This window comes from Hydra vulgaris, chromosome 01 (assembly GCF_038396675.1).
Source record: "Hydra vulgaris chromosome 01, alternate assembly HydraT2T_AEP".
NCBI lineage: Eukaryota > Metazoa > Cnidaria > Hydrozoa > Anthoathecata > Hydridae > Hydra > Hydra vulgaris.
In genome coordinates, this window is record NC_088920.1 from 71,288,518 (window position 1) to 71,315,996 (window position 27,479).

General features: G+C 27.8%; 1 protein-coding gene and 1 long non-coding RNA gene across 4 annotated transcripts; one reads left to right on the top strand and one right to left on the bottom strand.

The window, feature by feature from the left end:
* Positions 1-2,162: 2,162 nt before the first annotated feature.
* On the bottom strand, positions 2,163-14,535 carry LOC101236037 (transcription initiation factor TFIID subunit 3). Its single transcript, XM_065787031.1, has 7 exons — positions 14,518-14,535; positions 11,444-12,980; positions 10,923-11,087; positions 2,977-3,066; positions 2,603-2,779; positions 2,410-2,506; positions 2,163-2,306 (listed from the first exon to the last, which is right to left on the bottom strand). The coding sequence occupies exons 1-7, from the start codon at positions 14,533-14,535 to the stop codon at positions 2,219-2,221; spliced, it is 2,172 nt and encodes a 723-aa protein (XP_065643103.1). The 3' UTR covers positions 2,163-2,218.
* A 1,631-nt stretch (positions 14,536-16,166) lies between these two features.
* Positions 16,167-24,057, top strand: LOC136075574 (uncharacterized). 3 transcript variants are annotated; one of them, XR_010636024.1, is made up of 7 exons: positions 16,167-16,239; positions 16,355-16,568; positions 16,996-17,095; positions 18,269-18,357; positions 18,497-18,647; positions 19,236-19,416; positions 23,617-24,057. It is a non-coding gene; the product is annotated as an uncharacterized LOC136075574 (long non-coding RNA). The 3 variants fall into 3 exon arrangements; XR_010636022.1 differs by having other exon boundaries at positions 16,167-16,568; XR_010636023.1 differs by lacking the exon at positions 16,996-17,095 and having other exon boundaries at positions 16,167-16,568.
* The last annotated feature ends 3,422 nt before the right edge of the window (positions 24,058-27,479 follow it).

The following is a 27,479-nucleotide window of genomic DNA, read 5'->3' on the forward strand; positions in this document are numbered from 1 at the left end:
ACTAATATATTGTAATAATACTTTTTCAAATGTAAATGTAAAATAAATCTTTTAAGTAACACTTACGTTTCTCAGAAATATTTAGAATACACATGGCTGTATAAAATTTTTCACTATTGCAAAATTGATGCAAGTGCTGGACTCTAAAAAATCTTGTAAACAAAGTGCTTGTTCAGCAAAAACATTACCAGTATCAAAACACTGTGATTTTTAATAACTCCTAATTCAATTATAGAAGCTATCTATGACTCCTATGACTCCCTACCCAGTCGGGTGACTCTTAAAACAACATTTAAAAAAAAATCTGATCTTACCCCTTTAATTTGTTTTATATAATACTGAAACACTTCGTTTAAAATTTTTTTGAACAACAAATATTTTTAAGAGTAGCTTAAGACCCAAAATTTGACGGGTCCAAATATATTAAAAAGTACTTCTAAAGTACGTCAACCTGTTACTCAAAATAAGCAAAAGTATATAAAAAATTCAAAAATGAAAATCATTTTTCATAAAGATAACTTTTTCAGTCATAAATGCATAAAAACTATTGTTTTTAAGCTGAAAGTCATAATTTTCAAGTTTTTAAAAATTTTTACGTAAATTGATTATTATTTTTAAAGTTTTTATAAAAATTCACTTCTTTTGAGTACCAGGTTGAGATACTTTAAAAGAACTTTTATTTTCAAAATATTAGGGACCCGTCAAATTGTTAAGGGTCTCGAGCTACCCTTAAAATAATCTTTTATTCACAAAAAATTTTAAACCTAGTGTTTTAGTATTATATCAAACAAATTAAAAAAGTAGCTTTTAAATTTCTTAACAGTCACCCTACTACCAGGTTTATAAAAGACTCTTTTTTTGAAAAAATACTATTGTACATAATGAATAAATATTACTTATGTTTTATAAATGTGGGTAGGGAATCATGGGGACTATAAACTTATTAGATTATTCACAATGCACAATAGTATTTGAAAAATATCCTATCCTAAAACAGATTTTCTTTTTAAGGCACAATGCAAATATTATTATTTTTTAAATGAATTGCAATTGTCTTTAGTTACAACATTCCTTCATTTTTTAACACATATGAGCATTTATTAGCTCTAGTGTTTAACTATATCTTATATCTATATAGTTTTACAAACTAATGCAAAAATAAGACATAAAAATTTACTTTTAAATGTGTAGAAATTTATTAGTATTCTATGCCGTAGTATTCTATATAGTTTTTTTGAGAAGACCAGAGTGTGTATATTAGAGATGTGCCAGGTACCCGACGAGTTTTTTTTTTGTGTGCTGGTTTACCTTACAATTATTGGAAGTGTCTGTTAATTTTCGAGGTGCTTTTTAATTTTTGACGGTGCCTAGCAACACAGAGACATTTTTTTATCCCGGAATGCTAAAATATACGCTATAGTATATATATTGATAGAAGGAAAAAATATAAATGTAAGATAACCCTAACGACTTATACCAATTACACAAAAGGCTATATAATACTAAATTACCAATGTCATAAAGGTATAAGCGTGTTGTGTCAAAAAAAATTTAACACCATGACACAAACAGCACAATTAGGGCAATTTATACCAGTATCACAAATAGCAATATATTATATGCCAATGAATATGCTAATATCAGAAAGGTATAAATGTCTATGCCGCTATCAAATTTTTGGCATAAACTAAAAATGAAGTATAATTTGAAAGCATATGCAAATAAACTATTACAATTGCATACAATGTTAACCTCGCCTTGTTTAAAAAATCATCATCTTTAAACAATAATATTTGCATTCAGAATTGAATGAAGCATTGTTAAAAACATTTGCATTGGCGTTAATTTAAAACTGAAACAGACAAAAAAATAATTCAATTTAGAGAATGTTCTAGTTATAGATAAATTTTAATGAGAAATTGGACACAACATGAATTTGAAAAATTATTTTAGATATTTGAAGTTGTGATTTTCAAAACATTTATTACTTTATTTATCAAACTGCAAGCTGTTGGTCAGAAGAATAAGAAAAATAAATTATATTAAGATTTGGATTATAATTAGAAGATTTTAATAAAACAGTTTTATTTGTAACAACTTAATGATGCACACAAATAAATTCGAAATTCAACAACTATAAAGACGCTGAAAAAAAGTAAAAAAAAAACCAGCACAATCAAGTAACAAGTGAACTTAACTTAATCAATATTTTCTATATTTATTCCGCACGCATAACTTTTTTGGAATCACATTTATGGCATACCCAACGCACATCACCTACTGTTTCAGATAAAGACACACAAATACTAAAAATATTAACAGGTTATGACATTTGAATAAGTAAAACCAAGTTGTAGGTCAATTTATCATATGCTCATTCAACTTCATAAAAAAAATATAGTTACTTACAAATGGTACCATGTCTCACAAACTTCACACTCAATCATATCCTTATACTGAGATGTACTGCATACAGAACAATTCCAACTTTGTTCAAGGTGAAGCACTATAAAAACATGTTGATGTAATGCATAAAACCATGTATCAAAATTTGATAAAAAAAAAAAAAAAACCCAAAAATGTGCTCCCTTAAAAAACTTACATTTTGTCTGAACCATTTCAAACACATCTGGGTTTATTAATTCTTTGACAATTGAAATATCATGATTTAATATTTCTGGATGAGGAAAATTGTCATCCAGACGTAACTCTTTTTTAGTTAATGTGTTACTGATAGTTGGTTTTTTGTAAGCAAATAATTCTAAAACTTTTCTTTGTTCTAAAAATATGGCAAGTTATAAACACAAAATTCCATAAGTAAATCACAAAAATTATATACAGTGATATGTAATTAAAAGTGTAAACGTGTATATAGAAAAAAGTCAAAACAATTAGCAATATGAAAAAGGTTTTTAAATACTTTTGATGGTTTGTACGTAATGGTTTATAAATAACTAAGTTATAAATTAAAAATACCTATCGATAATATGTTTGTTTTTATATTACTATTGGATGTTGTATCATGTTTTGCTTTGGTCAATTTACTTGCTGACTTTAAGTGAGATTCTTTAAAAAAAAAAAGAAATATATTTACATATATATATATATATATATATATATATATATATATATATATATATATATATATATATATATATATATATATATATATATATATATATATATATATATATATATATATATATATGGGCCTCCGCAGAAGTAAATGAGGGCGAGAGCGGAGAAAAACTCTTGATATTGGCAGTCATTCCAGAATACCGAATAAGTAAAATTAGAGAATCCCTGAATATTGACAAAGCAAGAGTTCAATATGAGATTATTATTGATAAAGTTAAAACAAGAACTTGGGGACCCATTTTGACAAAAATGTAATTAAAGTCATTATTATATTATTTAATTGGTTTTTATATTTGACGTTTTTTAATGTCTTCTTTTTTAACGGTTTGTTTTATGTTATTTTGTAACATTTTATTATTACCTGATGACGCTGACCACAAGAGGTCAGTGAAATATCTTTAATATATTATTATATCAAAATATATTTAAAAATAATTATACGCTGCCTTTTCATTGAAATCAACTTATATATTATAAACATATCGTATAACAAGAATATTTAAAAATATATATATATATATATATATATATATATATATATATATATATATATATATATATATATATATATATATATATATATATATATATATAAAGGCCTTGGCAGAAGCCTTTAAAAGTTTTTATTAAGCATTTAAAACTTGGACTTTTTAATAATTTTTTTAAAATTTATTTATGGACTGGAAGACTTTTAAGCATTCCAGTCCATAAATAAATGCCTAATTTTCCTAAAAGAAAATAAAAATATAAAGAAAACGCTCTTCTAAGGATTTTTTTCAATGTATGATTTTTAACACTCGTTATGTGTTATAATTTAAGTAATAATGCAATATAATATTAATGACGTCACTTCCCGTCTTCTGAATATTATAGTTATTAGTAACGCTATTTATATATAATCTATTATACATACGGTTATTAGTTACGCTATTTATATACGATAGATGTTTGTAGTTCTTGTATAGCCTTTTTCTTATATTTGATAAAAGCCAAAATATACACGAAAGACTTTTTTATTATGGTTTACAATAATATTATTATTATGGTTTTACTATTATATTATGGTTTACAACAATTTTATCAAATATAAGGTAAATTTTATTATAAATATAAATCAGTATGGATGCAAAAATATTCAAAAAAGTACTGTGCGACGAACCAAACGAAGAAGACTATATATACTGGAAAAAAATGCTATCAATTTACCTAGATAAAGCCACAATCCCAGAGGATTGTAAACTTCAAGTCTTATTCGTTCTATGCGGAGTGAAGGCTTTTACGATAATTCAGGATGTTACATCATACGACGATGCAATCAAAATTCTTGATAACAAGTATCAAAAACGATCGACAGCGATCATGATGCGCCATAAACTTCGCTCTTTTAAACAAAAAGAAGGGGAATCGATTGAAAGCTTTATGAGTAACTTAAAACAATTTTCCAGAAAATGTCCAACAGAACCTCTGACAGCAGATCAACATAGTAACCTTCTAATATGTGATGCCTTTATAGCTGGTATCCGCTCACCTTCTATTCGTCAACGACTGCTTGAAGCTACAGATGACAATCTAGAGTCACTTTATAAAACAGCTCTTACGATGGAATTGGCCACCGAAGATGCCCTTAATTTGACAACAACCATAACAGCTACCACACTACCAACTTTTGCAGCAAGTCGTAATCTTACCAAATCTCCCTGTTTTTGGTGTGGTAATGATCCACACTCAAAAATCAAATGCCCTGCACGAAACTCTACATGTACACATTGTCATAGAAAGGGCCACTGGGCAACTGTCTGTCTTTCTAAGAAAGAAAACAAAACTTATACCAAAGCAGCAGTTGTTAAAGAATATAACGAAATTGCAGATAACGAAAAGGATGATAACACAATAATATCTACGGTCGTAGCAGCAATTGACTCACCTGATAGACTAATTAACGTCACCATAAACGAAAATCTAACATATGCACTGTTAGATACTGGGTCCGACAAAACTTTTATTACATCAAAACTTCTTCGACAATGGAAATTTTCATACGATACTCAATCTACCTCAAAGGTATCACTGGCAGACAACTCGACATTAAAAGTTAAAGGTATCTTCCATGGTTCATTATTATTGGCTAGAGAAAAACTAAAAGTACAATTTCTCGTTGTAGACGACTTGGTAGCACCAGTAATTATAGGAATGGACGTGTTAACATGTCATTCCTCAATTACCATTAATTTTAAAGGAAACAAAGAGCCTCTAAAATTCTGTTTAGCAACAAAAAGTATGAAATGTTCAACATACGCCTTAATTCCTGGAATCGATATTAACAAAATAAAACCAGTAGCTACAACCTCACGACGTATTCCCAAAAATATCTCCGTCATAACAGATGAAATAAACCGCTTACTAAAAAAAGACATAATTCAAGTAAGCCGCAGCCCTTGGCGAGCTCAATGTTTTGTAGTATCAACAGGAAATAAAAATCGCCTCGTGATCGATTATTCGAATACAATTAATTTACACTCTCCGCTCGATTCATATCCTACACCACGAATCGATGACTTAATACTTAAAATAGCAGTCCATAAAATTTTTAGCACAATTGATCTCAAATCGGCGTATCATCAAGTGAGAATACGACCTGAAGATTACAAACTAACCGCATTTGAAGCCAATGGCAAATTATATGAGTTCAAACGCTTACCCTTTGGATGTACAAACGCAGTACCAATCTTCCAAAGAGTAATGGATGAATTCATTCAGGATAATAAACTTGAAAACACATACGCTTATCTCGACGATATAATTATTGGTGGAAAAGATGCCCAAGAGCACGATAAAAATCTTAGTCGCTTTCTACACGCAGCTAAAATCGCCAACATTGAGATAAACGAAGAAAAGAGTAACTTTAAAAAAACTCATATCGAATTCTTAGGCCACATTATTGAAAATGGAACTATAAAGCCAGACCCAAAAAGATACGAAGCACTGATAAATATGCCTGAGCCAAGATCGTTAAAAGAGCTAAACCGAATGATAGGTTTATTTGCTTATTACGCTAAGTGGATACACAATTGCACAGCATTAACTCTCCCACTTACCCAAGCAAGAGAAAATTTTCCAACAAAGGGTTTAACCCCACATGCCAAAGAAGCAATAAAAATACTCAAAAATAAACTTGTAGAAGCTTGTCTAGCCTCCCCTAATTTAAAAGTTTCATTAACAATAGAAACTGATGCCTCCGACTCAGCACTCGGAGGAACACTATTACAACTTGGCAGGCCAGTTGCCTTCTTTTCAAGAACATTAACTAATGCCGAAAGGAAGCATGCGATAGTTGAAAAAGAAGCGGCTGCCATAGTGGAGTGCTGTAGAAGATGGAGGCATTTGATTAACTCAGTACCATATACTAATATAATAACCGACCAAAGATCCATTTCCCTTATTTTCAATAAACAGAATGCAACAAAAATAAAAAATGAAAAATTAACTCGATGGCGTTTAGAATTAGCTGATATTAATTATACAATCTCATACAGGCCGGGAAACCAAAACATTGTAGCAGATGCCCTTTCAAGATGTTGCTCGATTGTAAATAACACTAAAGCATTTTACAGTATCCATTCCCAGCTATGCCATCCCGGAGTTACAAGAATGATACATTACTGCAAAACCAGAAATCTACCATACTCCACCGCAGAAATCAAACAATTAACAAACCAATGTACAACTTGCAATGAACTCAAACCACGTTTTTATAAACCCCCCACAGGTCGTCTCATTCAGGCAACAAGGCCTTGGGAACGCTTATCGATGGACTTTGTTGGACCTTTACAATCCACTACAACAAACAAATACATCCTCGTGGTGGTTGACGAGTACTCACGCTACCCATTTGCATTCCCCTGTCAAGACATATCAGCTGAAACTGTTATACGACACCTTCTTAGCCTCTTTTCATTATTTGGTGCACCATCATCTATTCATACAGATCGTGGAACTCAGTTCGAAAGCCTAAAAATTAAAGTTTTTCTAGAAAAAAACGGAGTAATTAAAACTAGAACCACTCCTTACCATCCCCAAGGCAATGGTCAGTGTGAACGAATAAACGGAACAATACTAAAAGCTGTTAGTCTAGCTCTGAAAACCTTAAGTCTAGGAAAAGAGAAATGGGAAATAGTATTGCAAATGGCTTTGTCCTCCATAAGAGGACTTCTGTGTACCGTCACTAACGAAACACCCCATCAGAGGATGATGAACTTTCAACGCTCATCAATAATAGGCACTGTTTTACCTAACTTCTTAACAGAATAGGATTCCACAATCCTTTACAGACGTCAAGTACGAATGAAAGGAGACCCACTCGTTGACAGAGTTCAACTGCTAGAAACAATATCGCCCCACTACGCTCGAATAAAATTTCAAAATGGAAAAATTGATACTGTTTCAACAAAAGACCTCGCCCCACTAGAAGACCTAAATCCCCCAACAGAATCAGTCCAACAACAATCCGGTGATTTGAACATTGAACAGATGATCAACAATACCAGCAATTCAATAAACAGAAACCAAGAAGAACTAAACGAAACCAACGAAGTAACTTCAAGCCAATTAGTTGAGAATTCAATTATAGATAGTATCCCTTGTAATCAGTCATCTACAACAGCAGTACCTAGTCAGCCTATACAGATTGTTACTACTCCCGAGAATCTTACTAACATACCCTCAAGAACAGGACGCGTTACGAAGAGGCCAAAGTATCTCGACGACTACTTTCTTTCCTAGTATAATATCAGAGGTTAAGTCTATACTCTACGCCCTAAAACTTTCCTAATGTGGAGAAGACTGTTATAATTTAAGTAATAATGCAATATAATATTAATGACGTCACTTCCCGTCTTCTGAATATTATAGTTATTAGTAACGCTATTTATATATAATCTATTATACATACGGTTATTAGTTACGCTATTTATATACGATAGATGTTTGTAGTTCTTGTATAGCCTTTTTCTTATATTTGATAAAAGCCAAAATATACACGAAAGACTTTTTTATTATGGTTTACAATAATATTATTATTATGGTTTTACTATTATATTATGGTTTACAACATTATGTATATATTCTGTTAACTTTACAAGCTAATGCTTGTAACAAGAGTAAAATGAAATTTTGTATTTAATAAACGATGTATTTTATAAAAAATCAGATAGCTTGCCCAAAAACTGATAGCTCTTGTAAAATGTTGTTTAGAGTAGCAGCTCTGCTCTCAGACTCATTTAATCTCACAGAGGCCTGTGTATTAGATATATATACAGACACACACATATATATATATACATACATATATAAATATATATATATATTTATGTATAAACATATATATATATATATATATATATATATATATATATATATATATATATATATATATATATATATATATATATATATATATATATATATATATATATATATATATATATATATATATATATTAAATATATGTAAAATTATAAATATATGTAAAGATACAGATATTTGGAAACCAAAAATAATGTATAGAAACCTTTTGTTTTCATGGTCCAGTTAGAGATATCTAATAAGTTATTTATTTCGGCAGCTGAAGGTTTTGCTAGTCGAATGTTTGATGTTTTTCTTTTTTTTGTTGTTGAATAAAACGTTGGCTGCTTAGTTATTGTTTTGTTTGATGGAACCTTACTTTTGATATGTAATTCATTTTGCTTATTTGTTGTTAGACTTAAGAAAGCATTTTTAGCTAATGATATATTTTTCTGTAAGGTCTGCAAACTATCCTCATCTGATATTGAACTAAGGGATACTAAATTAGCTAGATCCTTTAAATTTTTAATAATGCTATCTTTTAAAATGTTAATATCTGCAGGTTCACAACCTTTTATAATTTTGCAGTCTAATTCAATTGAAGATGATGGCAAATAGAGAGGTATAGTTGTTGTAGGTATACTAGGATTACTATGACGATGCACTAAATGGATATGTTTACATGGGATATTTTTAGTTAGGAAATCCATACAGTCACAACTATATAAATGAGTACACTCTTTACATTCTGGACATTTAGTGAAACATTCAGTGATGTCACACAATTTTTGGTGTATTACAACTCTGTAATGGTAAGCATTTGTTTCAGATCTTATTAGCCATGCTCCTTTATCGTCCTTAGTAAAATTTTCACATAGTTGTAGGCTTGCAATGTGTCTATAGTGCACCATTTTTATTTTATAGCTAATCTTTCCTTTTGTTAATTTTGTTATTCTTTCATACACTTTGTCTCTGTTAAACTTTAACAAAGCGAACAAGCAATTATCAATTCTTTTATTATGCTTACCTTGCAGGTAACTGTACTTAAAAACTTTGTGGAAAGATTCCATATACATATTAGTATTTATACCATGACCCATACGATAACAAAATGCCCATATATGTTTATTATTAACCCAATATTTTTCAAAGTATTCAGCGAACATTTGTGTCAAAACTGAGGATTGCAAGTAACCCATCAATGATTTTAAATAGTCATCAAATAGGTTTTTATCACTCAGCTGTAAAACAAATCTTATTCGCTTGTATATATCTGCTTCCATTTCAAGATTGTGTACTTTTTTATGCAATTCTTCTCTCCATGCTTTATCAACATGCCAGGTACACCAGAACTTCAGAGGTGCACATAAGTAAACATCACAAAATGCTTCATAGTATTGGGATGCCAAATCACTCATTACCCATTTTGGACAAAAACTTCCAGAATGTTCATGTAATTTTATAAAAAAAATTTTTAAAAATCTAAATGAATCACTGTTTGCTATCCACCAACAGGTTGCCCCTCACCTTATTCATCTACAACTAATATTGAAGTGAGAAGAAAATCATATGCATTTGTGCCATGCGTTGAATCAATACAAACACCATTTTTTCCAAACTGTTGCAGCATTTTTTTTTGATGTTCTGTTTGCATTATAATTATAAAGTCTGATTCTTTAAATGTATAACATGTATCTAACTCACCCTGTAGTTTATAATATAAAACTATTTCCCTTCATTTGCCATTCTTTTAGCCAAATTGCAACACTGTCTTGATCATTGGCATGAAGTTGTATAGAATTAATGTTGAATGCTTTCTCTAGGTTTTTGATATCTTGAAGCTGGGTAAATTGTAACCTGGATTGAACACAACTTGTTTCATCTCTAATATCATCTAGGATTCTATTTTTGGTTACACCCATTTTAAGTTTGTTAGCAATTTCTTGCCTTTAAACACTTGATAGAGAAATATGTTGAATTTCATTTTTATGTCCATAGTGTGAATAACAAGCATTAACAATAACATGTCCATCTACGGTTTGGGTAACTTTAAGTGTGGACGTGCAATTTTTAGCAATTTTTCGAGTACCTATTAAGTAGATATTTGAGATCATATAGATTAAAATAATATTCGTATATCATATATATATAATACATAAAACTCTAAATATAGTAAAGATAATCATCATATGTATAATTTTAAAAGATTTTTAAAACAAAACAAAAACACAAAAACTAAACATGTTTAAGAGTTTTTAGATATTTACATTAGGTGTTCTAATATTATTTGAAATAAATAATGTATTTAACAAAATTTAATAAGAAAGTGGTCACTGAATTAAGTCTTATAACAGTAATTAGATAAACAATGCTAATAAATTAAAATTTGTGGCAAATACAAATATTTTTCTTCTTCTTAATATCACTATTTACTTGATACATACCACTACTTTTAACTAGTCTTTTCTTCGCAATGCATTTATAAAATCCACTTCTGTTGCATTGATAGTATGATATTTTCCTACCATCTTTATCAATCTTTTCACCAGAAGGTAAAACATATTGTGTTGCATTATTACTTTCAACATCTGATTTCCACATTTCAAATTCTAAAAAATTATTTACAAAAATCAAATAATCACTTAGTCACTACAAGACAAAAAAGGAGAAAATGAATTTGAAAACAATTATCATTGTGTAACAACTTATATAAAAAAAATTCATAACATCAACAGCAACTGGACTAAAACATAGGCAATAAATATTTTTTAGAACCTATTCATGTTAGAAATTATGTTTGAAATTATTACAAATTCAAAATCATTTTCACGACACATAATCACTAACATATTGAAAAAATAACAAAGCCAGATTACAAAAATTTGTATGCAAAATAAATGGCACTTTTACTCTAAACTATATTTAAATAAAACATTATTTACTTTTAAAAACATTAAATCATTACCTCGATAATTAGCAAATGATAATTTTTCTTTCAGAAAGGTATAAAAATGAACTGTAGATAAATGTTTTCTTAAATCTTTAATTCGCCTACATTTAAATCCACATTGAAGACAAAAAGAATTTCCTGATTGAATATTTTCTTGTGCTTCATCAATTGATTTGTGTTTATTTTTCATATGCCGCAGCATGTTTTTTTTTTGGGTGAATGAGATATTGCAAATTGCGCATTTTAAAGATAAAAAATTGGTATTTTTTACATTGGCCATATTCTTTTTATTTATGTTGGATTCAAAAACATTTGTATATATGGCATCTTCATCAGAATCAGTATCACATACTTCAAAACTGGTGGAAACTTCACGCACAATAGTGGTAGGAACAACAAAATCAAGATTTATTTCTTTTGAGATAAACCATGACATTAAAACTAATCTTAAATATTTAGAATATTTAGTAGGGTCTTTTAGAAAAATGTAATTATTGTTCTCTATTTGACCATTATTTATCATACAGTTAAAGTAATCATATTTTAAGCAAGAGATTGCACATACTATTATGGTAATAACTCCACAAATATTTCCACATGTCTGCATGGGATAATTTTCTTTGCAAAAAGAACTGCATTTTTTAACTCCATTCATATGTGTCTTTGGATCATGACAATAAGTGATATTAAAGCTTTCGCTTATGTGATACAATTTTTTGATTAATAATTTAACTTTAGTTAAAAAATCATCTGGAGCTGTCCATCCTAAAGAATCTCCATAGTAAAAATTACCTTCAATACTATTATAAACTGCAAGTGTCCAGTGGCAACCTGCATTTAAATCTGTGCCAGAAAATGTTTTCTCATTGTTTCCTCCAACATTTATAATAAAGATCAGCTTTTCAGGGACAACAGTTATTCTTGATACATAATGCTCAATATTTCCTAAAAAGTTAAAATAAATTACCTTTGAATGGCCTTGATTAGAGTTTAAAATGCTAGAAATTTGCAGCATATGATCTGATGAAAGCCATCTAGCACAACATAACTCAGCCAAAGTATTAGGGTTCATCCCATATTCTGATATTTCTTTGTTAGCTGGCCTTCTAAAAAGCACTTCTTTGAATTTTTCTATTAAATTTTGAGAAGGAAAAATACTGATTGATTTAGGTACTAACGTGGGAGAATTAAACCATGTTAACTCTTGATCAACTGCTAGCTTCATTTCTTGAACCCTATGAAGAGCTATTAGATGCTGAACACTTTCATACATGAACTTTCCTAGATTGCATTCTATATAATGGATTCCACTCGCAATATTATTGCGCATAGATAGTTCAGTGGACCATTTCATTAACTGATGTTTAGGTGGTAAACTCTTAAGAGAAAATACATCATCAGTTATATCCACAGGAGACTGGCTTGTTTTGATAGAATAATCTTGAACAGAATTAATAAACTGTTTCTGTGACTCGTAAGCATTATATCGATTATAATTGTTGATCGTAAGGTGATTAAGCTTTAACTTGTTTGAAGACAAGCTAGCAGATACCTAAACAAAAGTTATGTCTTTTAGAAGAAGAAAAATTGCATTATCTGTGAAATAAAACTGTACTAAAAATGTGAAATAAAACTGTACTAAAAATCACCATCGTTATTGCGTATTAGAAACTAGAATCTAGTAGCGAGTTCTATCGCATTTATATTGTTCATATATTATATATATATATGTATATCCATACAAAGGCATAAACTTTTTTTAAATACGGCAACGAGAAAAAATTGTTTTTCGGACTAAGGAAAGCAATCTTTTTTCGTCCCATCAAAATAGGGAGTCATTCCTGTATTTAACGATTAGTGAATCTAGTAGCGAGTTCTATCGCATTTATATTGTACATATATTATATATATATATGTATATCCATACAAAGGCATAAACTTTTTTTAAATACGGCAACGAGAAAAAATTGTTTTTCGGACTAAGGAAAGCAATCTTTTTTCGTCCAATCAAATTAGGGAGCCATTCCTGTATTTAACGATTAGTTTAAATTGTTTTATTCAGTTTAAACTCAGGTTTTAAATTCTTAACTCATTTTATAACAATTATAATTGTTTTTTTAAAGATTTATTTATTTATTTATTTTTTATGTTGGGGAAGGGGGTACACGCTCCTTCCACAAGTCAATATCATATTGACTTGTGGAAGGAGCGTGTACCCCCTTCCCCATTTATTGGTGGTGTGCATATTGAATATGCACACCACCAATAATTGAAATCCGTGTAATACTTTTTTTTTTATGTTTTTTATATTCTATACTAGTTTTACTTTTTTTTTATTAAATATAGAAATATTTATAATTGGAGAATTAAACATTTCTGAAGTTAGGGTGTGTTAAACCATCAGATGGTGGTTTAACACACCCTATGGTCAGAGATAATGCAGAGGTAGTGCATCTGGTGCAGTCAAACCAGAATAAAATAGTTGTATCATCTCATTAGCAAATAAAAATCTTTTAAAAGTTATTACAGACTGTCCCTTACCAAAATGAACGAGTTAATGAAGGTTACAGTCAGTTAATGAAGGTTACAGTCTTCTGCAGCAGCGTCTACATAGTGGTTAAGCTCTTCAGAAAATGTTAATTGCACATTTACAATTTTTTATAATTTCCATTTACCGATGTTGTTAGAAAGATGCAATAAGACATGGCAAATGCAAATGCTAATGAGAAGGTAGCTCGTGTGAGCAGCAACCATGATAGTAGTTGTAGTAAAAAGTAAGAGATGAACGATAATGGGAGTGAGGCTCAAACTGGTAAGAAGAAGCAGGTCTAACAACATTTATAATATCTTATTGGACTTTGTCTACAAGAGAAGGAGCATCATTAACAGTATTTTATAAATTTTATAAAAGTATTTTATAAAGGGATAAACAAAAGTAAACAGGAGTAAGATACTGGTAAGCACAATAAAGAGAAGTAACCTTAGCAGATGCTAACTTGGCAATAGATTGTAAATATGGTTTCCATGAGAGGTCAGTGAAATCCGAAAATAGCTAAAAGAAGAGCACTCAGTGAGAGGGTGATTCATACAGGGAGATTGCCATTCATTTATATTGAATGGTTAGAATACTGTAATAGTTATTTGCAATAAATAACTGATTCGTTTTCACAATTTTTTGCTTTTAAAAACGTTTGTGCTATATTTGACGTTATTTCTCAATACTTCTATAATAAGAAAATTTGTTAACTATTTAAAATTTATTATTTGATTAAAAAATTTATTTTTATATTTTATAAACGCTCCTTAAATTTTGTATAAACTTTTTTTTTTAATTATTATAAAGGCTCCTAAAGTTTCATGAAAAAAAATTTAGTAATTTACAAGGTTCGAGCCGACAAACTTTTGGAGCATTGTCAATAACTAGTTCAATGGGAAAAAAAAAGTTATTCAAGAAATCAGCTTGCACAGTTTGCACAAAATGCACAATTTGGAGAATCCATTGAAAGTGCAGGATATTCCAATGGGGGTAGTGAAAACAACCATATATTTTTTATTTGAATATTAGTAATAATGACTTTATTTGTTTACATTAAAAAACAAATGCTTAAAAAATTTTTTTTTTAATAAATAGTTACTAGTTTTGTCACTTTCTTGTGCATTGATAAAAACAGTAAAAACAGTTAATAACAGTAAAAACAGTTAGTAAAAACATCTGAAAAATGAGTTTCTAAGTTGTCTATATTTCTAGCGCAAATATTAAAGTGTTTCCTTAATATACTGACTTAAAAAATTCTCTAATAAATTTAATATCAAAAAAAGTTTTTATTTTCGTTATTTTTCATTATTATTGTTTTCAGTTTTTTTACTCGACTTGTATCAATTTGGTAGTGGAAAATAACAAATGCCCTAAAAAAGAAAATTTTTTATTTTTTTGGAAATTTTTTTATTTTAATTTTGCATTATTTTTTAGTTTATTTTATTTAGATTTTCTATTTTGTATAATATCTGTTTCCTTTCTTTGAGTATATCTGTTTTATTCTCTGTAGTTTCTTATAGCTTTTTTTTGCCAGTAGTTTATAAAACGCTTACTATATAAAAATGTGGTCAGGTTATGTATAAAAATTGCTATAAGCTTTTCGGAAAGTCTTGCTTAATGTTTTACATTAAAAAGAACTTTATAAGTGAGGCGTAAAACTCCTCATGTATCTTTAGGCAGTTTAACATAATTCATATACAAAATAATTCTCTTGATATTTACAAATATGTCTTTATATTATATACAAATACAACTTTATACATATACTATTATTTACAAGTAATGCTAATGGATCACTAGCTTTAAATCAATCATTAACTATATTTACACTTTACACATCTTTTACTTTTATTACCTTTCGACCAGGTCTCAAGGAGGCTCACCATTCCATCTAATATACTATAAAAAGCAATTATATTTATAGCAATGCTGGTAAAAACAGAAGGGTAAATTTGTATGTATATATATATGTATATATATATATACATATACATATATATATATATATATATATATATATATATATATATATATATATATATATACATATATATATATATACATATATATATATATATATATTATATATATATATTATATATATATCTATATACATATATATATACATATATATATATATATATATATATATATATATATATATATATATATATATATATATATATATATACATCATCCATTTAAGGTTATGAATTTATGTAACGAATTCGTTTTGCAAGTTTATCATGCGAGTTGTCGACAAAGGTTGATAAATGTAATATAATCTACCAAATAATTATTTATCTACTTCTTGTAAAGCCTACTGTATAAAGCAAGAAGATATACTTTTTTAAGGATTACAAGTAAAGTATGTATATTTGTTTTTTTAGGCATTTGATATTCGAAAATCAATGCTTTCCACATTAATCAGTAATCAGTACTTTCCACATTACTTTTCTAAACCACTCTGTGCCTCGAAAATCAGTACTTTCCACATTACTTTTCTAAACCACTCTGTGCCTCTTGAAGAGGCACTGGTTGGTATTGAAAAATAAAGAAAAGTAAATAGAGGCTCTTGTATGCAAGACGCAAGTTGGTGTGCAGGTATAATTTATAACATTGTAAACCTATGAAGTTATAATTAATTTTTGGTATCCTAACAATGTCGACTATTATTAATATATTTAAATATTTGCGTGTTCATTATTTCAATAAACTTTATTGCTGTTCTAAATATTTAAATACATTGATAATAGTTGATATTGTTAGGATACCGAAAATCAATTACAGTCACATAGGTTAACAACTTGTATAGATTTTCCTAACATTTTATAACTGAATTAAGGCAAGTTCTCATAATACTTATGATGTTATTATTAAATTTGGAACGTAGTTAAGGAGAGAAATTAATTTTTGATATTCTATTAATATCAACTATTATAATGTATTTAGGTTTTAAAAGATAATTTTTAAAATTATTTTAAGAATTTATACTGATTCCATATTTTATTTTTTTATTTTTTATTTTTAGTTATTATATTAATCTTTAATTATTTGCTACTAACAATTCATATTGTTAACAATGGAACTCAACAATCCAATTAATATATTTGCCATTCAATAAGATAATGGTAATAAAATTAGCCAGACTATAATTGATCATGTGGTATTATTTTTTAATTATATTGATAAAATTTATTAATAATACATTAATTATTTAGTTATTTCATTATTGTTCATTATTATTGTTATCATATAATAATGGTGTGCAATTCAAGAAGCTACTATATAGTTGTAATCAATTAAAATATAATTATTACCATGTAATATTAGCTCCTTGAAATGAGTGTATTTTGTGTTGATTTACTTGTTAAAAGATTTTTTCGAATAATTTTTTTATTTGCATTATTTTACCTTGCTTTTTAATTTACTTGTTATATGATTTTTTCAAATAATTTTATTATTTGCATAATTTTACTTTGCTTTTTGAGATAGATGATATATAATTTTGCTAAATAAATCTTCAATAAATTGATAATTGCATCATTATTATATTCAGATTCCATTGGAAGAAGAATATAGCATGGATTTTAATGTAGAAAAAGATGATATAAATATGTTATATAAATATGTATATATATATATATATATATATATATATATATATATATATATATATATATATATAAATATGTATATATATAGGTATAGATATATATATATATATATATATATATATATTTATTTATATATATATATATATATATATATATATATATATATATATATATATATATATATATATATATATATATGTATATATATATATAGAGATATGTATATACATACATACATACATACATACATACATACATACATACATACATACATATATACATACGTACATACATACATACATACATACATACATACATACATACATACATACATACATACATACATACATACATACATACATACATACATACATACATACATACATACTATATATATATATATATATATATATATATATATATATATATATATATATATATATATATATATATATATATGTATAGTTTTATTTATATATATATATATGTATATATATATACATTTCAGCCCTCAGATCCAGGGTCAGCATTTGACAACCCCTGAATAAAAAAAGCTCGTAGCTTTTTTTCATTTTAGGGTTAAAAGCAGACATTTTTAAAATACCTTTTTTTTTTACCCAAATGTATATATATTTATATATATAAAGTACAACCTCCATGTTTAATAGTTTTGATGGTATATTATAGGCTTTTCTTGAAATTTTATGGCGTTTCTTATCATTTTCTTGGAACACTCAACTAAACGACCAACTTTTTTATAAGATTCGATTAATGAGGTATTTTGAATAGCAATTAAATTAAATCAAAATGAGATATGTTAAAAGTTTTTTTTAAATCTACTTTTTTCTTTACTTTGATTTTTTTACAATATTCTATTCCATATAATTAACAGAAAACAACACAATTTTGTTTCAGGTTAACTTGGTTCAGCATTTTAGCAAAAGAAACAGTCTGTATGAATACTTTTGTGCTGAACTTTTTAGTCATGGCGTTCTTGGTTGGCGTGTTCGAAAACCATCTCTAAGCATATATGAACAACTACAATCATGAGAACAGGAATTTTCAAGTAGGTTTAAAATTTAGTTTATTATGCAAATTATTCTCATCATGTGTTTTTTTTCAATCAGAAAATTTGACAAATGTAATTAATTCTGTCATTGTCGTCTGTTAAACCAGCTAATACAAATGCTTGATAATCCTGATTTCATCCCGGAAAATATTTTATTAAACAAAAAAAACTTATGGATAGTTTAATCTCAAATTAAATGTTTTTGAGTTAACTTTAAAATCTGGAGTTGAAAGATATTCAGTAGTTGCTGATTCATGTGCCTTTGTTATAATTTTTGTATTTTTAAAATCATCTCGCAAAGTAATAAAATGTCACGATTCATTATGTCAAATATCTGAAGGATGTACTCGTCAAATTAATAATCTACATAATGGTTGCTTATGTCCACATCTAAAAGTCTTAAGAGTATATTTTTATCTTGTTCAAAACACAGTAGAATCATTTTGTAATGACAAAGATAAAGTGATCTCTTTTGATTCTGAGTTAGAGGATAATCCACCAAGGGATAAGGTTTTTGTTGTTTAAATTTTTTACTTATTTTTGGCTTTTGCGTTAATTTGTTATGTAAATTCTTGTTTTTATTAGTGGGAAGATGTTTTTGATGTAGCATCTGGTTTGTGGACATTTGGAATAAATGCCCCAAGTAAAAAAATTTTCCAATAATCAATTTAATGAAAAATTTAGCAATGACATTGTAAAAAGTCAGTCCGCTACCAATGGATATTGTTTTATGCCTCCTGTTGTTCAAGACAACTGAGACTGTGGTGTAAGAACATTTTTTTAAAGTTTTTTTTTAAGTTAAAATAGTTGATTGTGATTAATTTAATGAATTGTTTTTATAGATAAAACAATTTTCTTTTTTTAACCAATATAACACTTATTACATATATTATTATATATGTAATAAGTGTAATATTTTACATATACAGTACATATATGTTATATATATAGATATATACAGATACAACTCATTTTTTAGATACAAACATTTTACAGATATAACTCATTTTACAGATATAACATTTCAGATATAAAAACTTTTTTCAAAATTTTTTTAAAGGGATCTCTAAATACAACCAACATGCTTTAAAATGAAAGAGCATTTAAAAAAATATTTTTATTGTTTTTTTTGCTAAATTTTAATAAATAAGTTCATACTTGCAAAAAATTGTTGCAAAATTGCCTCAAAAACAATGCCATTTGAATGAATTGTTTTTTACATGAAAACTCCATTAATAGTAATAAAAATGATTCTTCGTTCATAACTTTTAAATATCAACTTTAATTTTTTCTTTAATGTTTAAAATAAAAAAATTTTTAAAAGTTATAACTAAGTTAAATTTTAATTAGTTTTGCAACAAAAAAGTATAAACAATATCATTTAATAGAAGTCATTCAAAATTATAATTAAGTTGAATTATAAGTGCAACCAACATGGTTTACTTTACAAACTTTAAAACTTTATTTTATAAAATGGAAACAACAACTTTTGTTTTTAATTTGAAATCAGTGTAAGATTTTTTGTATGCACAACTTTTATGAACAGATCTAGATGAGATAATAAAAACAGTATTAAAAAAATAAAAATAAAATAGCATGAACTAAATAGAAAATATGATATTTAAAAAAAAAACAAGCTTAATATGTACACATTCATTATGTTTTTTTTTACTCTTCCATATGAAAGCATATGTTAATAGTACTTAAAAATCCCTTAAATTTTAATTTTAAAATTTTTAAAGTGCTTTTATAAAAGTATCCTAATCATGAGTATTTAAATATTAAATGAGGTAAAACATAAGTTTTATTGTCAGGTCACCCTGCTACCGGTAACATGTAATCAATTACGACCTACTTTGAGGCTGGTGAGTCTCTTCTAATGTAACAATTTCAGTTTAAGGATAGGAGATGCTCTAAAACCTTGGATGTTAATTATTCTAGTAGTACAGTCAACTCGATATTTTGAATACTTGATCTACAAACACATGATTCTCAAACTTTCTGTTTCAAACTTTTTTCTAGTTCCCTTAATATTACGCTTGGCTGGAATTTTTTTGATCTCAAACTCACCATGTAATATACTTTTTTACCAGTCCCCTGAGAGTTTTAGATATCAAGAGTCAGGAGTAGTATAACAATAAAAATACTCCGTCCTGATTTGCAAAATATACTAACCCCAGAATGGGCATCCATTTGTATTGCTTCAGTATTTCAATTCTTCATTCTACTGCAAAAATTGATTCAATTTTTCCACGATTAATGATGATTTAATGATTGACAATGATTAAAATTTTTTTTAATGATTGTCAATCATTAAAAATAATTTAAATCATTGTCAATCAATAAACCATCATTAATCGTGGAAAAATTGAAGCAATTTTTGCAGTAAAATGAAGAATTGAAATACTGAAGCAATAAATATGGATGCCCATTCTGGGGTTAGTATGTTTTGCAAATCAGGACGGACTGGGTGGGTATCAGAATCTGTTTTAACTGGTTATACAGAATTGTACCATAAAATTAATATGTACACAGATCGTGAAGTAATTGAGTGTGATGTTTTTATGAGAAAATGTTTATCCAATACTTGTACTAGTTATTGGGATGTGAAGACTTTTTGCATTTTGCTTGTCTAAATCCACTTGTGCTGGTTATGAATTAGGTAAATTTTCAAAAAAAACTATACTTTTCATTTGCTTATTAACTGAGTTAATTTTTTGAATTTAAATTTCTTTCAGGTTGGGAATTTGTTGATTTTGTTTTGTCCAAAGGAACATTTAGTGGTTTTGTCAATTTTTATTCAAACAAATACAAACGTAGAAGTGCCTCTTATTTTTTATTTTCTTATTTGCCATTTATGTCTACACAAACATTTATTGATTTGTTTTTTGCTTGGGCCTCCCACATGCACATTGATTTTAGAGAAAAATGTCATATGTGTCCAGAAATCAACAAATACCAGTTTTGGCTTGTGATGCAACAAAAATAGGAAATAGCTTTAAAAATTCTCTTGTAAAACCTTTAGAGTCAGCTGAACTTTATGAGATTCCAACACCATTACAGCGACTAGATAGATCGTTTATTTTTAATTCGGAAAAATTAGATTCTAAGCAGTTCTAAACAGAGGTTAGAGCTCATTTAAAAAAGATTTGTCTTTATATTCTGTCTGTTGATAACTCTAATTATTTCAACTTTGATGCTGATACATTACAGTTGAATTCAGTTCTTGTGAGTTATATTCCTGCTGAATGCGTACCGTCATTTCAGCTAATGATTTCTGAATCACCTGTTCCAAATACTTTGCCATGCTTCTATGCCAAAGTTTTTAAAATACTAGCTGCTGATAGCTCCCTTGGTTCATTAATTCCATTACGATTCACTAATGAAATTGCTTGCATATGTGAGCAATTTTTATCTAATCTAGGTGATTGTGAACTTGTTGTTAAGTTTTGTTATTAATTGCGTTGCTTCTCTCCAGAGCTAGCTAGATTAGTGGAAATATCCTCTAACTACAACAATGCACCTTCTGGAGATATTTTGTTATTAATACAATACTGTAACTTGGGAAAAAAATTCATATTAGTGATGTCGAACCAAATAACACATAAGTCATTGAAGGCACTTAGAATCCACCGCAATATGGTAGAGCATATTATTTTGAAAAGCATGGATGCCAGATAAGGAAAATGCGAGCATTTTCTGCAGTTCCAGTAATAACATGTTTGATGATATTCCATCGGAAATCTGCAATTAATTGTTTCCTCAAGTATCTAAAAAAGGTGTATCTTTCCTTTTTTTATGGTTTTGCCCTATACATGGCCATTGTTACGGATTCCATATTATTCCTGGGTCTGAGGTCATTGTATACACATCTTGAAGTTGCTCCAGAAAATATTGTGTATGACTTTGGTTGCAGCTTGTCAGAGTTTTGTCACAACCGTGAATCTGGATATTTTAAAAATACTTCCTTTTTTCATGACGTATTTCATGGCTACACACATAAATGTGCTGATGTTTTTCGGTGTAATCGTTTGGGGAACTTTTATCCAATAAATTCATCTATCTGCGAACAGTTTAATAGCTTTTTGCAGAATATAAAATATTCTGCTAAATTAATGACAAACACATTTTTGTTTTTATCTACAATTTTTTATTCATATTTGGAATCAGGGTAAAGAAAACTTATTTGAATAAAGAATTATTGTATTAGAATGCACTGGAGAATAGCTATTTTAGAACATTATAAATAATTTAGAATATATATAGAATAATATAAATATTTTTGAAAATCTTTCACATCATAAGAAGATATAATATTATATATGAATCGATGTATACAAAAATGTTGTAAGTCATAAAAACTATTTTTAAGTCTGACAACTTTAACTATGTATAACGCATAAATATATCACAAATTTTTATATATATTTTAACAAATCTAATATTTAAAGATGTCAAAAAGCACCCAGATTTTTTTTTTGAATTCATTAAAGTAATAATTTTGGTTCTAATAACTTTTTTCTCGTTCCCCGAAAAAATGGTTTTTATGACTTAGAACGTTTTTGTATACATCGATTCATATATAGAATAAAAAATTGTATGCGGACTGATTGTCTGTTTCAGTTCATTCCATTAATGGAATACTGAATTAGACATTCAGATAGCTCTGTATCAACATCTACTTGCAAATGCCATATTTCACACAGTACGATAACATACTAAGTCAGTCAAATAAAAAGGTATGATAAATGTCCTTTACTAATTTATTAATGTTAATATTTTAAGAACTTATTTTCTGCACGCAGCAGCCTTGTTTGTCAAGGTTTCGTATTTTAAAGTTTAAAAGTTAAGAAAGGGTTGTAACCACAATTAAAAAAAAAAATTATTTTTATTACACCTCAGAGGTGAGTAATAGAAAGAAAACAAGAATGTTGATCTTTATATTAAATGAAATAATTTTTTTTAGATTTGTACATATTATATAATGCACCTGCTAGTAGCATGCTGACATTAAGCTATGTGGTTGTTTTTTTCGGTATATCGTTTATTACTGGATTAAACTCAAGCAGACAATCAGTCAGCAAAAATTGACTTTTCTTTTGGTATAAGATGGCAAATTTACTCTATATTATTTAATCATTTGTTGCAATACAATGTCGTAAGTTTCCTATCTTGTCTGTCCTCCTTTTTGAGTAACATTTAACTGGCAATTTTTATTTTTTTTTTATTTTATTAACATATTATGATTAACATTTTTAATTTATCTGAAGTTTACATTTTTAATAAAATATTTGTAACTTTTATTAAAAAATTGTTAGTAGGCATTTTAATGGATAACAATTTTTTTTTAACTCTTTTTGAAGTTCAGTTATACAAGTAACTTTAGAACATTTCTAGCAGAATAAAGTTGAATACAGCTGTTTTAGTCTTTTTATAATAATAACAAGGAAAGAAAGGTTTTATTTAAGTCACTTTTTTTGGATGTTTAAAAATAATAGCGTAATAACGTAACTTGTTAGACAATAACTTGAGTTGTTAGCTATGATTTTTATATTAAAATTTATCGTTATTTAATCAAACATCAAATAATATTATTGATAATTTTATAAAATCAAGTTTTTATCAATGTTCTTTTTTTAATTGTGTTAAGAAATTTATGATAAAGTTTGAATATTGTTTATTCGTTTTTCTATATTCGATTTTGACTTACTTTTTGATTGTACCCCAACCAAAAATAGCTCTAAAAATATATAAAAAAGTTGTTCTTAACAAAATAAATAGTAACAAATAATTTTTAATACAACAAATATTGAGATTTTAGAAGAATTTTCGTGCATATTATTTGTTTTAGTTTGAGAAATGAATTATTAAAAAAATAAACCGTAGATATGAGCGTTTATCGTAGAATATAGGTTTTGCGTAAGTATCGCGTCTTACCTTGATACACTAAAATGTCGAAACTGTGAATAATTATCAAGGGATCGTCCATAAATTACGCAACGCAAAATATATTTTATTAACTGAAGTTGGAGATATTAGACTCTTTTACTCGGCGATTTTCATTAAACTTAATGGGCTATTTTGATTTTAATTCAAATAAAGACTAAAAGAGGGAAAACTTTTGATCTTTTTTGATGGAAGAAAAGGAGGAAGAGAATTTGGGTAGGGTTTAATTAAAATAGAAATTCAATTAAGTTTTATTAAAAGTATTTTCATAATTTTACCGAAGTTGAAAAGTGTTTTGGATGTCGAAAAGCAGTTTTGACCCTTAGTCGGTAAATGTCAAAAAAAGGGAGGGCTTTGTTTTGGTCGTGATTTGGAAAAAGAAACATTTTTCACCCTCTTTTTTTTTTTTAAATTTAAAGTAGTTTAAAATATCTCTAAATAACCATTCTACTGACACTCTGACTTCACTCATTCTCTTGTTCCAAATTTTCTGTTGTGGAGATAACATTGCACCTTTAAAGCCTGTTTGTAAATGCACTCTAAGAGGATATGCGGTATCACTATAAATACATAAGAGATTACCTCCAGTATCTAATGAATGCTGTCCTAATAAATTTAATAAGTTAGAGTCAGCTAACATTGCACTATCGTATATCTTTTCCTTAACTGGTCCAAATAAGTTAGCCATAAGGCCATTTGGAGCAACTACAGATATAACATACAAACTCTTGAGGTAGTTGAAGTACATCGACTGAGCGATATATATATGACTATGTAGAAATATAAATTCATTTTTGCATTCATCATCAGACATGATTTCTAAACAAAATTGCTTATAACTCCAAAAAGGTAACTCTGAATTCTTAGACAAATTTAATTTATTTATTTATTTGAAGATGTTTTCTTTTTTTTTAAACGGAAATTCGTAACTAACTTTATATGAATACCGCAACTACAAGTCGCAACCGCTCAATTCAGACCTTTGTCGTCTCCGTTGCCGTTGCAGTTTTCATATCGTAAGCTCTCTATTTATTACTTAACTACAACTCAAATTAAGTTTACACATTAGCATTAATTTTTTTTTCCATTTTTAGGCCTTACATTTTAGTATTTTTTTGTTACTGTATTTCTTGGGTGCACTGATTTTTTATTTTTGTCATCGTATTAGTAAATTTTTAAATTGCCTTCTAATAATCTTTATTTTTACCTTGAAAACTGTCTAAGTATGCTTCGTTAGAAAAATAACTCTCCTCTATTCTAATGTACTTTATTTTTCCCTCAGGCGTTCACTGCTCGTGAGTGACCATTCGACAAATTTATATCCCAAATTTTTCAAATAACTTGTAATTACATTGTAGTTGTAAAATAAATACTTTAAAAAAATGAATGTCCATTGTTACTTTTTTTACGCATATATAAAACAATTGATTTTCAATTTCAATCAAAAACTCTTGCATAAAAATCTAATAAAAAAATTGCTATATACTACTGTGATCAAAAAGTAAGGTGAATTTTTAATTTAAACTTCCCGCCGTATTCGAATCGTCCAATCTTTTTTATTTTTAAGTTGGTAGGAATGTCATTAACATTTGCGCCAAATTACATGTCAAACTCATAATTATTTTTTTTTGTTTACGCTTGTTTCTGAAGTACCAAAAGTGCATTCGGCGATTTTCACGATGTCTAACTTTGTTGAGCAAAGAAGTGCTATTAAATTTTGTTTGCGGAATGATATTTCTGCTGCTGAAACGTATCGAATGTTGCAAAAGGCCTTCGGTGAAGAGACTATGTCTCAAAAAAATGTTTACAAGTGGTACAAAGACTTCAAAGAAGGCCGAGAACGTGTTGATGACTTGGAACGCTCCGGACGACCATCGACTTCGATTGATGATTGCCACATCAACAAAATCAAAGAATTGGTGCTTGCAAATCGTCGGTTAACCATTCGAGACCTTGTTGACATGGTTGGAATATCATTTGGGTCGGTGCAAGCGATTTTGAAGGATCATTTGGGCCTCAGAAGACTCAAATCACGTTTGGTGCTGAAATTTCTCAATTTCTTTGAAAAAGAGCGTTGCGTTAAAACGTGTGAAGCAATGCTTTCTGACTATCAAGACGTCTACAAACAAATTATTACTGGCGATGAGACTTGGGTATACGCATACGACCCTGAAACAACCGACCAATCGAGTGAATACCGTGAAAAAGGCGAGCCGAGACCGAAGCAACCACGTCAAAGTCGCTCAAAAATCAAGGTCATGTTGACTGTTTTCTTTGATTATTGTGGTGTATATATATATATATATATATATATATATATATATATATATATATATATATATATATATATATATATATATATATATATATATATATATAAATATATATATATATATATATATATATACAAATTAGTAAAAACACTTATCTATATTTTGTCTACAGTGTGTCTCACTTTTGTCAGGTTCATTAGGAAGGCTTTCTGATGAACCCGGCAAAGTTTATATAAGTGTTTTTACTAATTTATTATTGGTGGTAGACGGCTAAAAAGGTCAGAAAAAAACGATTTTCCGAAAGTTGCATTATTTTAAACAGTAACTGTTGCAGAGTCTAAAATATATTTTTTTATTTATATCACGTTTAAAATGTTTTGAGAAAGGATATATTAACCATTTATAAAAGTCTTTGTACAATGAAAGGAAAATGAAATTTTTAATAAAAGTTACAACTATTTTATTAAAAATGTAAACTTCAGATAAATTAATAAAGAAATAATTTTTTCTAATTTACTTCTATGCTTTATATGAAAACTTTTATAAATGAATATATAGTTTCTCAAAACTTTTTAAATATGACTGCCATTTTTTCACGTGTACTGTAATA